General features: G+C 42.1%; 1 protein-coding gene across 6 annotated transcripts in view; it reads left to right on the top strand.

Moving 5' to 3' along the window:
- Positions 1–15,380, top strand: part of ZC3H6 (zinc finger CCCH-type containing 6) — a 518,680-nt gene extending 503,300 nt beyond the window's left edge. For all 6 annotated transcript variants that reach the window (XM_085612199.1, XM_085612198.1, XM_085612196.1 and 3 more), the window contains one exon: positions 12,218–15,380. In XM_085612199.1, the coding sequence (XP_085468325.1) occupies positions 12,218–13,779 (1,562 nt within the window). In that variant the 3' untranslated portion in view covers positions 13,780–15,380. The remainder of the gene's footprint in view (positions 1–12,217) is intronic.
- The last annotated feature ends 546 nt before the right edge of the window (positions 15,381–15,926 follow it).

The raw sequence follows: 15,926 nt of genomic DNA, 5'->3' as shown, positions 1-15,926 counted from the left end.
CAACCGTCCCACATCCAACAATATCTAGGTGCCACAATAACGACCTCAAAAGGCCTTGCATATCCCAGTCCAGCCAGGATAACAAGCATGCAAACCCTTATAACAAGATTCAAGCCGCAACACTCACTTCCAGCTCGAGTGTTCATGCAACTAATAGGGATGATGGCCTCTTGTATATTCATAGTACCTCATACAAGACTCCCGATGCGCCCCTTCCAGGAATGCTTAGCACGTCAGTGGAACCAAGCTCAATGTCAGCTAACAGATCTGGTGTTGGTGGACGGCCGCACACATCGCTCTCTGCAGTGGTGGAACACCCAAAACCTTTCCAAAGGGCGACCGTTCCTAGAGCCGGTTCCACAGATTGTTCTAACAGCAGACGCATTGCTCACCGGCTGGGGAGCTCATCAACTAAATCACACCATACAGGGCACATGGACACCTCAGTAAAAGCTACTCCACATCAATCATTTGGAGTTACTAGCAATCTTTCTAGCATTAAAATCATTCCAGAAACAGATATCAGGCAAAACTGTCTTAGTCCGCACGGACAATATGACAGCAATGTACTATTTACAAAAACAGGGGGGGACGCACTCTCTGCAGCTCTCTCAACTAGCACAGAGCATATGGAGGTGGGCTATTCCTCAAAACATATTCCTTTTAGCCCAACATCTTCCAGGAATTCAGAATCACATGGCAGATCTGTTAAGTCGTCAGACACAACAGATTCACAAGTGGGTACTTCATCTACAAGTTCTTCAACCGTTTTTCCAAATGTGGGGGCAGCCAGAGATAGATCTCTTCGCCACACATTACAACACAAAATGCCCAAGCTTCGCCGCCAGATATCCACACCCATTGCCCAAAGGCAATGTGATATGGATGAATTGGTCTGGCAGATTTGCGTACGCTTTTCCGCCTCTCCCACTCATTCCATGAGTGGTGCGCAAGCTTCAACAACAGTCACTAACACTGATCCTAGTTGCTCCAACATGGGCCAGACAACCATGGTACACAACATTGCTGGAACTATGAGTAGTCCCGCACCAAAAGCTACACCTCTCTCCACAGCTCTTAACACAGAACCATGGAGAGATCAGACATCCAGATCCAGCACAGCTCACCCTAGCGATCTGGCTCCTGACGTCCTAGAATTTGATTACCTCAATCTTCCACCTGATTGTATAGAAGATTTGTTATATACTGTAACAACAACACCATCAATCCTCTAGATGCGTCCATTCAACTCCTCATATATTACCTGCTGCATCTTTAAAGATGTAATCTAGCATACACATCAATTAGATTACATCTCACTGCCATAGCAGCTTACCTATAAAATAGACATTTGTCACTGTTCAAGGTACCTGCCATTAATGCATTTATGGAAGGCCTCAAAAGAATAATTCCTCCCAGGGTACCACCCTCACCAGTGTGGAATCTAAACATCGTCCTCGCTAGATTAATGGGTCCTCCATTCAAACCTCTACATAAATGCGAGCTACAATTTCTTACATGGAAAGTCGCTTTCCTTGTGGCCATTACATCTCTTAGAAGAGTCAGTGAGCTACAGGCACTAATTATTCAAGAACCGTTTTTAAAACTCCATCATAACAAAGTGGTTCTCAGGACAAATCCCAAATTCCTTCCTAAGGTTATTTCTCCCTTCCATCTCAACCAATCTGTTGAGTTGCCAGTGTTCTTCTCGCAACCACAAACAATAGCAGAAAGAGCTCTTCATACACTAGACGTAAAAAGAGCACCCCTTTACTATATTGACAGAACAAAACCCTTTCGCAAAACAAAACAACTTGTTGTATCCTTCTGACCACCATATAAAGGCAATCCCATATCAAGGTCTGGGATTGCAAGGTGGATTGTCAAATGTATGCAAATTTGCTATCACAAAGCAAAACGTACACTCTATTCCCCCAGAAGCCCACTCTACCCGCAAAATAGGGGCTTCAATGGCATTTTTAGGGAACATTCCCTTAGATGACATCTGCAAAACAGCTACATGGTCTACACCGCACACATTCACTAAACACTATTGTGCAGGCAAAGCAACAAGCTACTGTGGGCCAGATTGTACTCAAAACACTATTTCAAATTACTGCAACAGATACTGGTGGTTGCCACTAAAGAAGAGTACTGCAATCCAATCTATGCACAGTGTGTGGTCTGCAGCTCATATGCCTCGAACGGAAAATGCTACTTACCAGCATGCATCTGTTCGTGACATGTCTAGCTGCAGATTCACACTCGCCCATCCACCTCCCCGGCTACCTTTATCTGTTCCAGTATTATTGTATTTAGATACAACATACATGGACATCTATTTCTGTTTCTCACAAAACTCCATCATTTCCCTTCTTGGCGATAAAACAAAGACTTATTCCAATACAACAACAAAGTGCAAACATCCGGGCCCAACACCAGATGGCGATCTATGCACAGTGTGTGAATCTGCAGCTCAACATGCCAAGAACAGATGCATACTGGTAAGTAGCATTTTCCATATATTACCAACACTGGAAAATGTTTGTGGTCTAGTGTAGTGAATGTTATCTTCATCCCCTGCAGGCCAGGATGTTGGATGTTTTATTGTTTTTGTCGTCTTTGGCCCAGGAACGCTTTACAGTGGGCACAGTTAAAGGGTGCATGGCAGCCCTTTCAACCTTTTTGTTTCTCTGATTACACTTCCCTCTTCGAATTACCAGTTGTGATGCCAGTTCTGAAGGTTTGATGCTTATGTTTCTTCCATTACCCTTCATCATACCTCAGTGGAACCTCAACTTGGTCCTCACTTTTCTTACTGGTGCACCGTTCAAGCCTGTACATAGTGGTTCCCTGGCACTTTTTACAACTAATATAGTATTTCTTATCTCAGTAACTTCTGTGCACCGTATCAGTGAACTGTAGGTGTTGCGAGTCCATAGACTTAGCGGACAAATTGGCACAGAGGGCCCAGGCGGCTTTCCTGCCTAACATGACTTTGCCTTTCTATGTGTGTTAGTCCATTACTCTTCAAGGGTTTTTATTACCCCACATCCTTCAAAAGAGGAGGAGAGGCTCCATCGCTTTGTTCCCAAGAGAGCTTTTATATTGAATGCACAAAGGAGTACTGTGTTGATGACCAGCTCTCAGTTGGGTTTTTTACTGTCAAAAGGGGAATGTGGTACAGAAAAGAAGTCTTATCAACGTCAATGATACTCTGTATTAAGACATGTTGTACTTGCCCATAAAGGACACTTCCCCCACCCATCAACCCACAGGCGTCTACTAGCCCATTCCACCAGGTCTAAAGCCACTGCAACAGCATTAGCAAGAGGATTTGCTATCCTGTATATCTGTCAAGCTGCACAATGTTCTTCCGTGCACAGATTCAGAAAGCACTAGCACCTCAACAGCCAGTTTCTCAGAGAGGGACATTTTGCCTACTCAGTTCTGCAGCACTTGTCGGTTCCATCCCCAGAGCCTTCACCTTTTAATTACTGCTTTAGTATCCACTCTAAAGGTGAAGAATTTGCTGTTGACTGTATTAATCAGAAGAACAAGTTACTTACCATTGGTAACTCTGTTTCCTGTGGATACTCCAAAGGCAGGCTCTTAATATTGTCCACCAGAATGAGTGTTACTGAAGTATTTGTTTTATTTCCTAATTGCATCACCCAACAATAAGTGGTAGATGGCTTGGAATGTATTGTGAATGTGCAAATACATTTTTATATTTAATTGGAAATATTTGATGAGGAAGCAACTATTGATGAACTGCGATTTCTAGCTTAATCATTGTAAAATATTATCAAATAGTTGAAATGCCTAGGGGGTGATACAACTAAGTGTTTTAAATCAGTACAATACGAATAGTTAATAATATATCCCCTTGAGCACAGTCTATGTTTTAGGGTCAAACATAATGCCTTCCCTGGAGAGACAGATTTATTTAAAAATATACAGCCCGATTCACAAAAGTAATCTGAGACAAAATCCTAACTTTACGGCTTTCGGTATTCACAAAAGGCATTAAGGAGTAGTAAAGTTCCAGCTCCCTCTGGCGAGTTTTGTCCAGAGTTCTGAAGAAGATCAGGAATGACCTGGCCCAAGTCATCCTAGTGGCTCTGGATTGGGCCAGGAGAACACAGTACCCAGAACGTCTGGGCACGACATCTGTCCTCCAATCAGGTTACCACTTCCGTAGGATCTTCTGTTGCAGCAGCAGGGCATGATTAGTCATCCAAACCTGCACAACCCACTCCTCATGTGTGGGGAATGAGTGGCAGCTGTTGACTGTGATCCATTAACCATTTGAGGTAGTGGATGTCATCCTTTCTGCCAGACACCCCCCTACAAAATCCACTGGGACAGATTTATAGCCTGGGATAGAGTCCAAAATACAGGTCCCTTACAAGCAAAACTGTTGGATATTTTATTGTGCCTTTGGTTCAGCCAGGTCTTGCCATGGGGCACTATTAAAGATTATATGTCAGCTCTTTTAACCATTTTACATTTGCTAGACCAACCGCCCTTTTTCAAATCACCTGTTAATTAAAAGTTTGAGATGCATGTCCCCTCCCCAATGTGTGTGATGCCACAGTTAGACCTTAAATTGGTCCTGACGTTCCTCATGTGCACCCCCTTTGAGCCGATGTACAGCCGCTTGTTGGGTCTTCTAACTCTCTAGACTGTCCTTATTGCAATTCCTTCAGCTCATAGCTTGAGTAAACGCCAGTCTTTGTTGGTGTAACTGCCCTACTCCACTTTTTTTGCAGACAAACTGTGCTGGTGACCCAAGCAGCGTTCTTCCCGGAAGTCGTGATTACTTTGCATGTTGGGCAATCCATCACTTTTCTGGTGTTTTTGCTCCACCTCATCTCTCGAAAGAGAAGGAGATGATCCATCAGATGGACCCAAAGAGAGATTTAAACTGATACATGGTTCTCAGCAAAAACCAACGGATGAACAGTCCGCTTTCTGTAGGTTTCTCTGTGGCAAAGAAAATGTAGGCAGTGCAGCAAAAGACTGTCAAGGTGGATAGGTTTCTATCTCAAAATCTGCTATGTATTGGCCAAAAAGAAGCCTCTAGAAAGTCTAAAAGTACATTCCACTAGGGCTAAGGATTTAACCACTGAGTCGGAATGCAAAATATCTGTCCTTGACATCTGTCAGGCTGCAATTTTGGCGTCAGTGCACATGTTCAGGAAGCACTACTGCCAAGTCGGACGGTAAGGGCACTTTCCCTGTTTTGTCATGTGTGACTTTTATGGTCTGAGCCTACACCACAGAATCACTATGTTGGGAAGTACTGTTTTGGCATCTATTCTACAGTTGAGGAATTTGCGACTAGAAGAATCCACCAGAAAAACAAGTACCTTACCCCGGGTAACAATGTGTTCGAGGCATGTGAGCTGGAGATCACATGCTTTGCATACTTCTGCCATCTAGTGTTGGGTCCGGATGTTTTTAAGTTATTTTTCTTCAAAGAAGTCTTTCCAGTCACAAGGTAAGGTGACTCCTCCTTTCGTTGATAGTGCACATGGGCATCGACTCCATTGTCAGATTATTTTTTTCCGCCATCTGGTTCGGACGTGTATTGCTGCGCTCCAGTTCAAAAACGTTCTTAGGGTTCCCCTCGGTGCGTAATCCACTCTACCCGTGTCGGTATTGTTTCGTACGGGTATACCACTTCTCCACGTATCGTAACGGTTGAAAACATTTCTATTTCGATTAGAAGACTTGTGGAAGGCTATCAGGCCTAACCACGTTGGTCTACCTCGCAGTCGATGGAACGGATTCCATTCAAATTTTGTCCTCGGTGCCACGCAAAGTATCCGTGCACCGGCTCTCACGAAGTGTGCAACTTGTGCTTATGTCTGGAGCACAACGAACAGCAAGGCGACGCGTGCAGATCGTTTCGATCGAAGAAAACGCACCACAATCGTCGGGCTCGATGTTGTGAAATGCAAAGCCAGAACATCGAATACATGCCAGACATTCGGTGAAGGATCCGAGCAGGAAGAATTCGGTGCACAAGGGGCCGAAGAGAAGCAAGAAGAACCAATATCTATTTCAGAATTGGATTCCAAGATAAAAGACAACATACCACAAGGTCAACGTACCTTGAGTACCGAACACCCCTTGCCCCGAACTCCAATTCAGACCAAACAAAAGGCTTCATGTCCACCTCTGCTTTCAGGCCACGGTCGGCACCAAGAGGATGTTTCTAACACCCCACCTCCCGCTCAGCACCAAAACACATCGTTAAGCCTTCCGGCTTGGGATTGGGTCAGCCAAAGTCTTGCACTGACCCTCAACCTTCGGACTCAAAGCCGAAGACTGCTTAGGAGCCGAAACCCTTGACGCCAGAATCGAAAACAGCTTCGGAACCCAATCTTCCTCGCCAAAAAGTCATTCCACCCCTGCACCAAAGTCCTCAGTGCCGAAACTGAAAAATGCTTCTTCGCAGCTGCAGGATCCGATTTCCGATGTCCCACCTCTCAAATTGGACCAAAAACAAAAGGAACTTTACATTAATCCTGATTCAGGATATCTACTTACTAAACTGACACATAAGCACAAACGTGAGTCAGAGGACATACATTATACGATTCCTCTAAAGGAGAAGAATGTCGGTACTAACCCTTCTCCTCCACCACGTTCCCCTACACATTCACCACCTTCTCCAGCATTAGAACATTTACTTATCACACAAACTGTCCACCACCACAGCCTGATGATGATGGAAATACTCATTTACCTGTAGATCTCTGGAAAGACTACAATACTGATTCACCAACACACTATGATCCAGACCTTTACCCTGCAAAGCTTTCCCCTCCTGTTGACAATGAAGGGTATGTAGAATGACTTGCTAGAGCTGAAGAATATCACAGGGAACAATTACAAAAAGAATTCCTAGAGGAAGATTTCTTGTTTGAAACTGTGACTAGTACACACAGATCTAGTCCATATGCTCAAAGGTATGATGACACATACCGATGATATATTCAAAAACCCTTTTCGTGCTCGCATTCTCACTCCCAGAATAGACAAAAAATATAAGCCTGCTCCATCTGATCCAGCCTTAATTAAGGGGCAGTTACCACTAGACTCTCTGGTTGTCTCTAATGCCCGTAAACGGGCCAATTCACAAGCGTCAGGGGATGCCCCCCTCTGGACAAGGAGTCAAAATTATTAGACACCCAGGCAGAGAATCATTGGCGCATTGCCAACACTCAGGCCCTATTACCCAGGTATGATATGGCACATTGGGATGAAATGGAGCAATTGCTCCAATATCTCTTAGATGAGCACACACCTAAAGCTGAAAGATGTTGTCCAGGAAGGAAAGCTCACTCCAATTCCTCTATTAGATGTGCTTTAGATGCTGCTAACACCTCAGCTGGAGAGATTAACACTAGTGTGTTACTCAGGAGTCACGCTTGGTTAAGGATTTCTGGTTTTAAACCGTCCAACAATCCATCTTAAATACTCAATTTGAAAAGCATCTCTTCAGGCCCGAAGTAGATCAGGCATTGTAAAAAATGATGAAAGACACTGAGGTAGCTAATCAATGGGAGAGCCCTACAGTCTCCTTCAAATTGTGGCTCCTTTAGTCGCTCCTTCTACCGTGGGGGGGTCCTAGACCGCATCCTCAGACAATAATGCTGCCCCGTACAAAGGCAACACCCAATCTTCCTCTACAAGAGGCTTCTTTAGAGGGGGAACAATAGCAAAGGAAGGGGCAAGCATTCCACACCACGCAATCCCCCTTCCCCTAAGAAGCAGTGACTTACCTATCCTTGCCTCCGATCATTTAACACCTTTCGGGGGACATCTTCTACAATTCCTCTCCATTTGGCAATCCATAAATACAGACAAATGGGTGCTAGGAATTATCCAAAATGGTTATTGCCCAGAGCTTACCACCACTCCTCCAAACATTCCACCTTGTTTTCACAAAATGTCACTAGAACATGTACACCTGCTCAAACAGGAAGCCCAGTCTCTCTTGCTAAAAGGAGCCTTAGAGCCTGTGCTGTTACAATATCAAGGATCAGGCCTGTATTTTTTAATCCCTAAAAAGGATGGATCCTTGAGACCTATTCTCGACCTCAGAGAACTAAACCACTACATACTTTCAGAACATTTCCACATGGTGACTTTTCAACAAGTGCTTCCACTTCTAGTGCAGGGGGACTTTGTCTACTCTAGACTTAAAAGACGCATATTTTCACATTCCAATTCACCCCTCTCATTACAAATATCTCAGATTTGTGATAGCGGGTTAACATTACCAATTCAAAGTACTACCGTTTGGAGTTACCACTGCTCCCAGAGTATTTATCAAATGCCTGACAATAGTCACAGCTCATCTGAGAAAACAGCACATCCATCTCTTCTCATACCTGGACGACTGTCTCATCAAAGCCAGCACTTACCAAAAGTGTCTCCAACACACTCAAGCCACATTCACTCACTACACCAACTAGGTTTTACAGTGAATGTGTTGAAGTCCAATCTGCAGCCTTCCATCACACAGACTTATCTGGGAGCTACCATAGCTCTAGCCTCTCCCAATACAGCCAGAATGCTCAGTATTTAGTCTCTTCTCACTCTTTTTCAGCCCAACCACTTATTACCAGCAAGACTCTTCATGCAACTGCTAGGAATGATGGTGTCTTGCATCCTGATTGTTCCCCATGCAAGGCTTCACATGCGTCCCCTTCAAGAATGCTTAGCGAGTCGGTGAAACCAATCGCAGGATCAATTGACCGATCTAGTGTTGGTAGATGGCCTCACCCATTGCTCTCTGCAGTGGTGGAACCCACAAAATATATCCAAAGGGCGGCCCTTCGTCGACCCTGTTCCACAGACCATACTAACAGCAGATGCATCGCTCACTGTTTGGGGTGCTCACTTACACAATTCAAGGATTATGGAGTCTACAGCACAAAAGTCTCCATATAAATCACTTAGAACTACTAGCAGTGTCTCTAGAGCTCAAAGCCTTTCAAATTCACCCCAAAGGCAAAGTTGTCCTAGTCCGCACGGACAACATGACAGCTATGTACTATATACAAAGACAGGGGGGGCACTCTCTCAAACTATCTTGCCTAGCACAAGCCACTTGGAAATGGGCTATACACCACAAAATGTATCTCCTGGCAGAGCATCTTCCAGGAGTAAACAATCAGAGTTCAGACCCTCTCAGTAGACAGAAGCAGCAAATCCACGAGTGGGAACTTCATCCTCAGGTTCTCCTCCTCTTCTTTCAGGAATGGGGATTTCCTCACATAGACCTGTTCACCACATCCCAAAATGCAATATGCCCAGGCTTCGCCTCCATGTTCCCACACCCGCTCTCAAAAGGCAATGCCCTATGGATGAACTAGTCAGGATATTTCCTTACGCTTTTCTGCCTCGCCCACTCATTCGGTTGGTAATTTGGAAGCTCAGGCAAACATCTGTCACACTAATTCTCATAGCTCCCTAATGGGCACATCACCCTTGGGTCACCACTCTGCTAGAGCTGTCTGTAGTTCCACACCAAAAGCTGCATCTCACCTCCAGTCTCCTCATACAGAGCCATGGAGAAATCAGACATCGAAATCCCAAAGAACTCAACCTGGCGATCTGGCTCCTGAAGTCCTAGAGTTTGGTTATTTACAATTACCACTAGACTGTATGAATATCCTAAAAGAGGCTCAAAAGCCTACTACTAGGGCATGTTATGCAGCAAAATGGAAACAGTTTATCTAGTGCAGCAATAACAATATAAATCCTCCTGATGCTTCTGTTCAGAACATCATCTGTTATCTGTTACATTTACAGCAATCTGGACTACCCTGCATATCCATTTGCTTGCAGCTAATAGCAGTAGCTGCATACTTACAAAACAGACACTTATCTCTATTCAGAGTACCAGTGATTAACGCCTTTATGGAAGGATTAAAAAGAGTGATACCACCAAGAGTCCCACCTGCACCAGTATGGAACTTAAACATAGTCCTTACAAGACTAATGGGTCCACCATTTGAACCAATACACAGGTGTCAATTACAATTCCTCTCATGGAAGGTTGCTTTTTAGGTCTCGCCTGACCCAGCGCATGCGCTGGTCTGGCGAGACATTTTGTGAGGGCTCCAAAAAGTGCTACCAGGCCAGCCTAGAGTTACAGTGCATGTGCGCGGGCGCTTTGATGTTCTCCGTGAGGCTTCAATAGATTGCAGCAGTTAAAACAAGCATTGGCATAGCCAATAGGTCTCGCTTTTGGGACCTTATAAGTGTTTAGTTATGCAACTGTTGCATGGCTAAACACTTATAAGGTCCCAAAGGCGAGACCTATTGGCTATGCCAATGCTTGTTCTCATTGCAATCACTTCACTAAGGAGAGTTGGTGAACTCCAGGTATTAACTATACAAGAGCCCTTCTTTCAGCTGCACAAAGACAGAGTGGTTCTTCAAACCAATCCTAAATTTCATCCTAAAGTAGTTTCTGCTTTTCATATCAATCAATCAGTTGAGTTACGTGTGTTCTTTCCTCAACCTGATTCTGTAGCTGAACAAGCTCTACATAAACTTGATATTAGAAGAGCTCTACTATATTATGTAGAAAGAAAAGAATTCCGCAAAACAATGCAGCATTTTGTTGCTTTTTCGCCACCACACAAAGGCAATCCCATATCTAAATCAGGCATTGCAAGATGGATCATGAAATGTATAAATGTATCCAGACATGTTATGTGAAAGCATAAAGAACTTTGCTAATGCACCCTAGAGCGCATTCCACTCTCAAGATAGGGGCTTCTATGGCCTTCTTAGGGTAAATTCCCCTAGCTGACATCTGTAAGGCAGCAACATGGGCTACACCGCACAAATTCGTCAGGCACTATTATGTAGATGTGTTAGCAAGGCAACAAGCTAATGTAGGCCAGGCAGTACTTACAACATTGTTTCAAACAACAGCTACAGGTTAGCCACCGCTTTGGGAGTATACTGCTGTATAGTCTCTGCAAAGCATGTGCTCTACAGCTCACATGCCTCGAATGGATAATGTTACTTACTCAGTAAGCATCTGTTCTTGGCATGTAGAGCTGTATATTCACATGTGCCCACCTGCCTCCCCATGTACCTGTAGTTGTTGCAGTTCTCACTGTTCATACATATGCATGGACAGCTCTATTCGACACTTACTAACTCCATTCTCACCCTCTGCGGGAAAACAATCTAACAATGGAGTCAATGCCCATGCGCACCATCACCGAAAGAAGGAGTCACCTTACCTCATGACTGGAAAGACTTCTTCGAAGAAAAACAATGTGCAAACATCGGGACCCAACTCTAGATGGCATGAGTATGCAAAGCATGTGAATCTACAGCTCTGCATGCCAAGAACAGATGCTTACTGGGTAAGTAACATTATCCTTCTTGGAGATACTCTATCTGAAGATTAATTACTACCCTTCCACCTCCCCGTTCTGTGGAGTGGTTACTCTTTACCATCTAGAAACGGTTCTTTTGAGAAATCTGCACACTGTTAACGACAATTGTTTTGTGCTTTATGTCCAAGTGCACACAGAGAGTTGAACAAGAAACTAACATTGGCATGCAGGGGTGGTGCTTAAATGTAGCTCTTCTCTGTCACTTCTGGAGTGGTACAGAGTCAACGCAAAGCCACATAGCGTCACCCAATTCCTTAATCCAACCTGGCACCTGGACATATTCTAAAGGTGAGGAATCTGTGGTTAGATACAGTATCCACCAGAAAAAGTATTACAAAATGTAAGTATCTTGTTCTTTTCTCATATAAGATAAAGACAAAGCAAGGAACAACCAGGAGCAGAGGAGGTAGAGCCAAAACAGTGAATCAATTAAGGAGGCTTTGACCAAACTCAAGACCACAAAGTTACAGAGTAAAAGTTGCATTTGTAGATTAGGAAGGAAGTAGGATCTGTGTGTCAGATTATCCTCAGGAATCGGTTAGGCCAGCTGCCTTGTGTACATGCTTATCCATTGTACACAAATTATGTGTTTGTTTCTGTTTAAAAGCTTCTTAAAATGTTTTTTTTCAGTTTGGCTCCTAATCCTTTTCTGTATCTCCTAATTAAGAAATCTGCCTTTTGTCTATATTAATAGAGCTGTTGTATGTAGTACTTGTCTGTAGTGCAATACTTCTTTAATGATTGACACCTATATTTTAATATTATTTTAGATGACACAGTTAACTGGTATTCCAGCAGCGAAGAAGAAGAAGGGAGTAGTGTCAAAGCTATTTTGAAAACTTTAAAGAAACAAACTGAGATCATGAGAAATCAGCAGCAACATTCTATAGAACAAGTACTTGTTGCTCCTGCCGATCCAAGACTTGCAAAAGAAAGAAAATTAGGAAGTCAAGTTCTTGACCCTCGTGTAAGAACCTCTGTGATGCCTCCTGTGGCAAAACCTGTGAACAGTACTTCTGCTGACCCACGTGTTACACGGGACCCCAGAAACTTAAAACCTACTGATGGGGGCAATGCTGGCACGTTTACCAGTGTTATAAAGGTGGATATGCCTCCACTTCGTACTGGAAGTAAGGTCAAACAAAAAGGAATTGAAGATGATGAGGAGGATGCCGAAAGGGAATTAAGAGACAAAGCTGTTCAAATACCATTAGATTCCTTACCTGGAATAACATTAAGAGATCCAAGATCCAAGCTGAGACAGTTCAGCCATATTAAAAAAGATATCATCTTGACCAAGCCAAATTTTGCTAAAGTTATTGTTTGGGCTCCTGAAGACCTTCTTCCAATACCTCCGCCTAAACCTGATCCAGTTTCCTCAATTAATTTACCTTTACCACCACTCATTGCAGATCAGACTCTTAACAAGGCAAGAAATGTTTTAGGTGATGCCATGCAAACTTCAATGCCGGTAGATCCACGATTAGTCATAAAATCAAAAAATGCCAACGGAACAAGTAGAGCTTCCACTGTGGATCAGTCTTCAGAATCACCTACACCTGGTAACAAACTAACAGACCCTCGTTTGAAAAAACATGTGGATCCCAGGCTCCATAGACTTCCCAGCACCGAAACCCAACCTGGAATTTTAAAAGATTCTCTTCCTCCAAAATTACTTCCGCGTATAATAAGATCTGTTACTGCTCCCTCGCAGGCTTCAGGAATTTCTTCAGGCAAATCTGACCAAGATGTTTTGCCACCATATGCACCTAAGCTATCTTCAGCCGGGGTGAGAACAGGAGCCCCGAACTCAATACTTCGAAGTATCAGTCTGTATGACCCTAGAGATCACAGCTCTTCATCCTCTTTAGATTTGCCTCAGTCAAGTTCAGGTGAGAATGGGGAGCTCCAGAGAAAAACTGGCATTTTAAAAAATGCGTGCAAGACTGAAATTGATCAGTTGGAGCCCTCACTTAACCCAAAATGTACTGTGGAAACATCGTCGCAGCCACAAACACCTACGATTTCAGATAAAATCACAGACATGTCAACAGATGCTGATGCAGATAAACTCTGTAGTTCAAGCAACTGTCAGTCAAAATCTGATCTTGCACACTCCACTGCTGCCCCTGCAGTGCACAATCTTCCTGTCCAAGGTTTGACTGGACTGATCCGGCCACAGTACAGTGATTCAAGGCAAGTAAAACAGCCCGGTCAGGGGAATCAAGTACAGGATGTAGAAATAAAAGAAGAAGCAGATGTAGACTCTGATGATAAACCACTAAAAGATGTGTTCAAGACTTTTGATCCAACTGCTTCACCCTTTTGTTAGCAAATGATTTGGAAAAAAACCCTACAAAAGTTTTTTCCGTGAGGAATGCAGTCTTTTAAGTGGTTTACCTCTTATTATTTATTGTTAAATTATGAGTGACGCCTTTGCGCTGCTAACAGTTTCAGAACCATATGTAAATAAAATATATGGTTAGGTCTTAATAAAGCTGTATTATATCCAGCGTATATTTTTTCCAACATTAGCAATTACTAATGTCAGCAGTGTTGTAGTATATATTTATGTATATATGTATGTATGTATCATTCAATATCTAATTAAAGCACTTTCATTGTAAATAGGATGTTATGAGAATGAATTTGGAAGATGTAATCAACAAGTATAAGATGTCTTTTGTAAGTGTAATTCATATGAACACATTGCCATTTTTTAGGATTTTGTACAGAAACAAGCAATATTGTGTAAAGTATTTTTGAAAATAGTGTTGGAATAATATCTTCTGAACCAAGAAGCCACACTTGAACCACTAATATACACCATCCCTAACCACACTGTGTACACTACATACTCATCTCGATACACAGACACACTTACTTACATACACGTAGATCGTAGTACAGTGTATTTTCTGTTCTATAAAGGGAGGGCCTTGCCTCACAAATTATAGATACAAGTGAATCTGCTGCCACTTTTACTTTGCAGTGACATAATACATTCTATTTATGCTTTTGTCTGACATATTGTTCTGAAGGATTAAAACAGTCATATTTAATGAGTTTATTCTACAATACCATTTTTTGTTGTACACACATTGTCACACATATGACAAAAAAAATAGGTGTATGTATAGATGTACATATATATGTAGATATATTTACTAAATCCACACTTTGAACTCGTATCTAGACCCGCTCAGGCACTTCACATTTTTAGTAATGTTATCAATACATATTCATTGTGTAAAATGTATGTATATTAAATTGACTTGTACAGACACACACACACTGTATTTGGAATCATTTTTTAATTATTGTATACTGAAAATGGTGAACTGTGTAAGGGATCATTTAACGTTTTGTTATTCACACTAGTACAAATTTCCTGCAAAGGTGGCATTTTGTTTTTATAAAGTATACTTAAGAGAGGAATCATGAAAACAGTACTGAAATTGATTTGTAATGTTAAAAGTCACCTTTTCACTCTAAATATGAATTTTTATTTTTGTAAAATATGCATTTATGTTTAAGGTTTATTTGTAACAATGCAGTACAATGTTTACAGCTAAGATTTCATCCCTTTTTTTGTGTTCATTTGTAAATGTTTGGAACATTTGAGGAGGAGGCATAATATTTTATTTTGTACTTGTGTGATAATGTTGAATGACCCCTTGACTAGAATGTTGTTGTAAAAATGCAAAAATACCAGAGCTCTCAAAGTCTACAAATAGTTTTATCGATTTTGTCAACTCTTCTGTTATGAACTAGTGCTGTATCATACCTTATGGTTGTGTATTGCAGTGTTTTATGTGTTTAGAAGCATTGTATATGCATTTTTTGTATTTATGTAACTCCAAGACACTCAGTTGTTTATTTTATTAATTTTTAGCAAAATATTAAAAATACAGTGAATGTCATTACACAGAAGCAACATTTGTAAGTGGTGTCATATCAAGGTTTCTTGTGCATGTTTTTTAGCTACCCAGATATTTTTGCTTAGATAATAATTCTCTTTAAAATTGTTGGTTTGTCTCAACCATCATGTGGAAGGTTTAGACCACCTACAGTACATAGACTAATGGTTTACTTTCATAAACTCTATGAGCAACCAGTGGCGATATGATGAAAAGCTTCTTTTCAGTGAATGTTTATTGTAAAGAAAGAAGTACAGCGCACAGCTTCTGCACCACAGATCTGACACTAATGTGGCACAGAAGCGGACTCGCATGAGAGATCTCTTCTCTTAAAGAAAGACTGAGTTTCCTGTCTCTCCCATTGTTTCCTTCCTGAACACCTACCCAGGTATATAACCACTGCGCCACATTCTAAGGCATGTGTCACTTGAAGTGCATGAGCTTTAAAAATTAAAAAAAAACTGGTGGTTCTAGACTTGTGTTTGTACAGTACTCTAGGATATAAACATGTGTGAACTTATGTCTTTTTAGACTGGCTTAACTGCATTTATAGTAAGGT

The sequence above is a fragment of the Triturus cristatus genome, chromosome 6 (genome assembly GCF_964204655.1).
Source record: "Triturus cristatus chromosome 6, aTriCri1.1, whole genome shotgun sequence".
Classification (NCBI taxonomy): Eukaryota; Metazoa; Chordata; class Amphibia; order Caudata; family Salamandridae; genus Triturus; species Triturus cristatus.
Note: the sequence above shows the minus strand (reverse complement) of the source record. Positions and strands in the feature narration are given on the sequence as shown.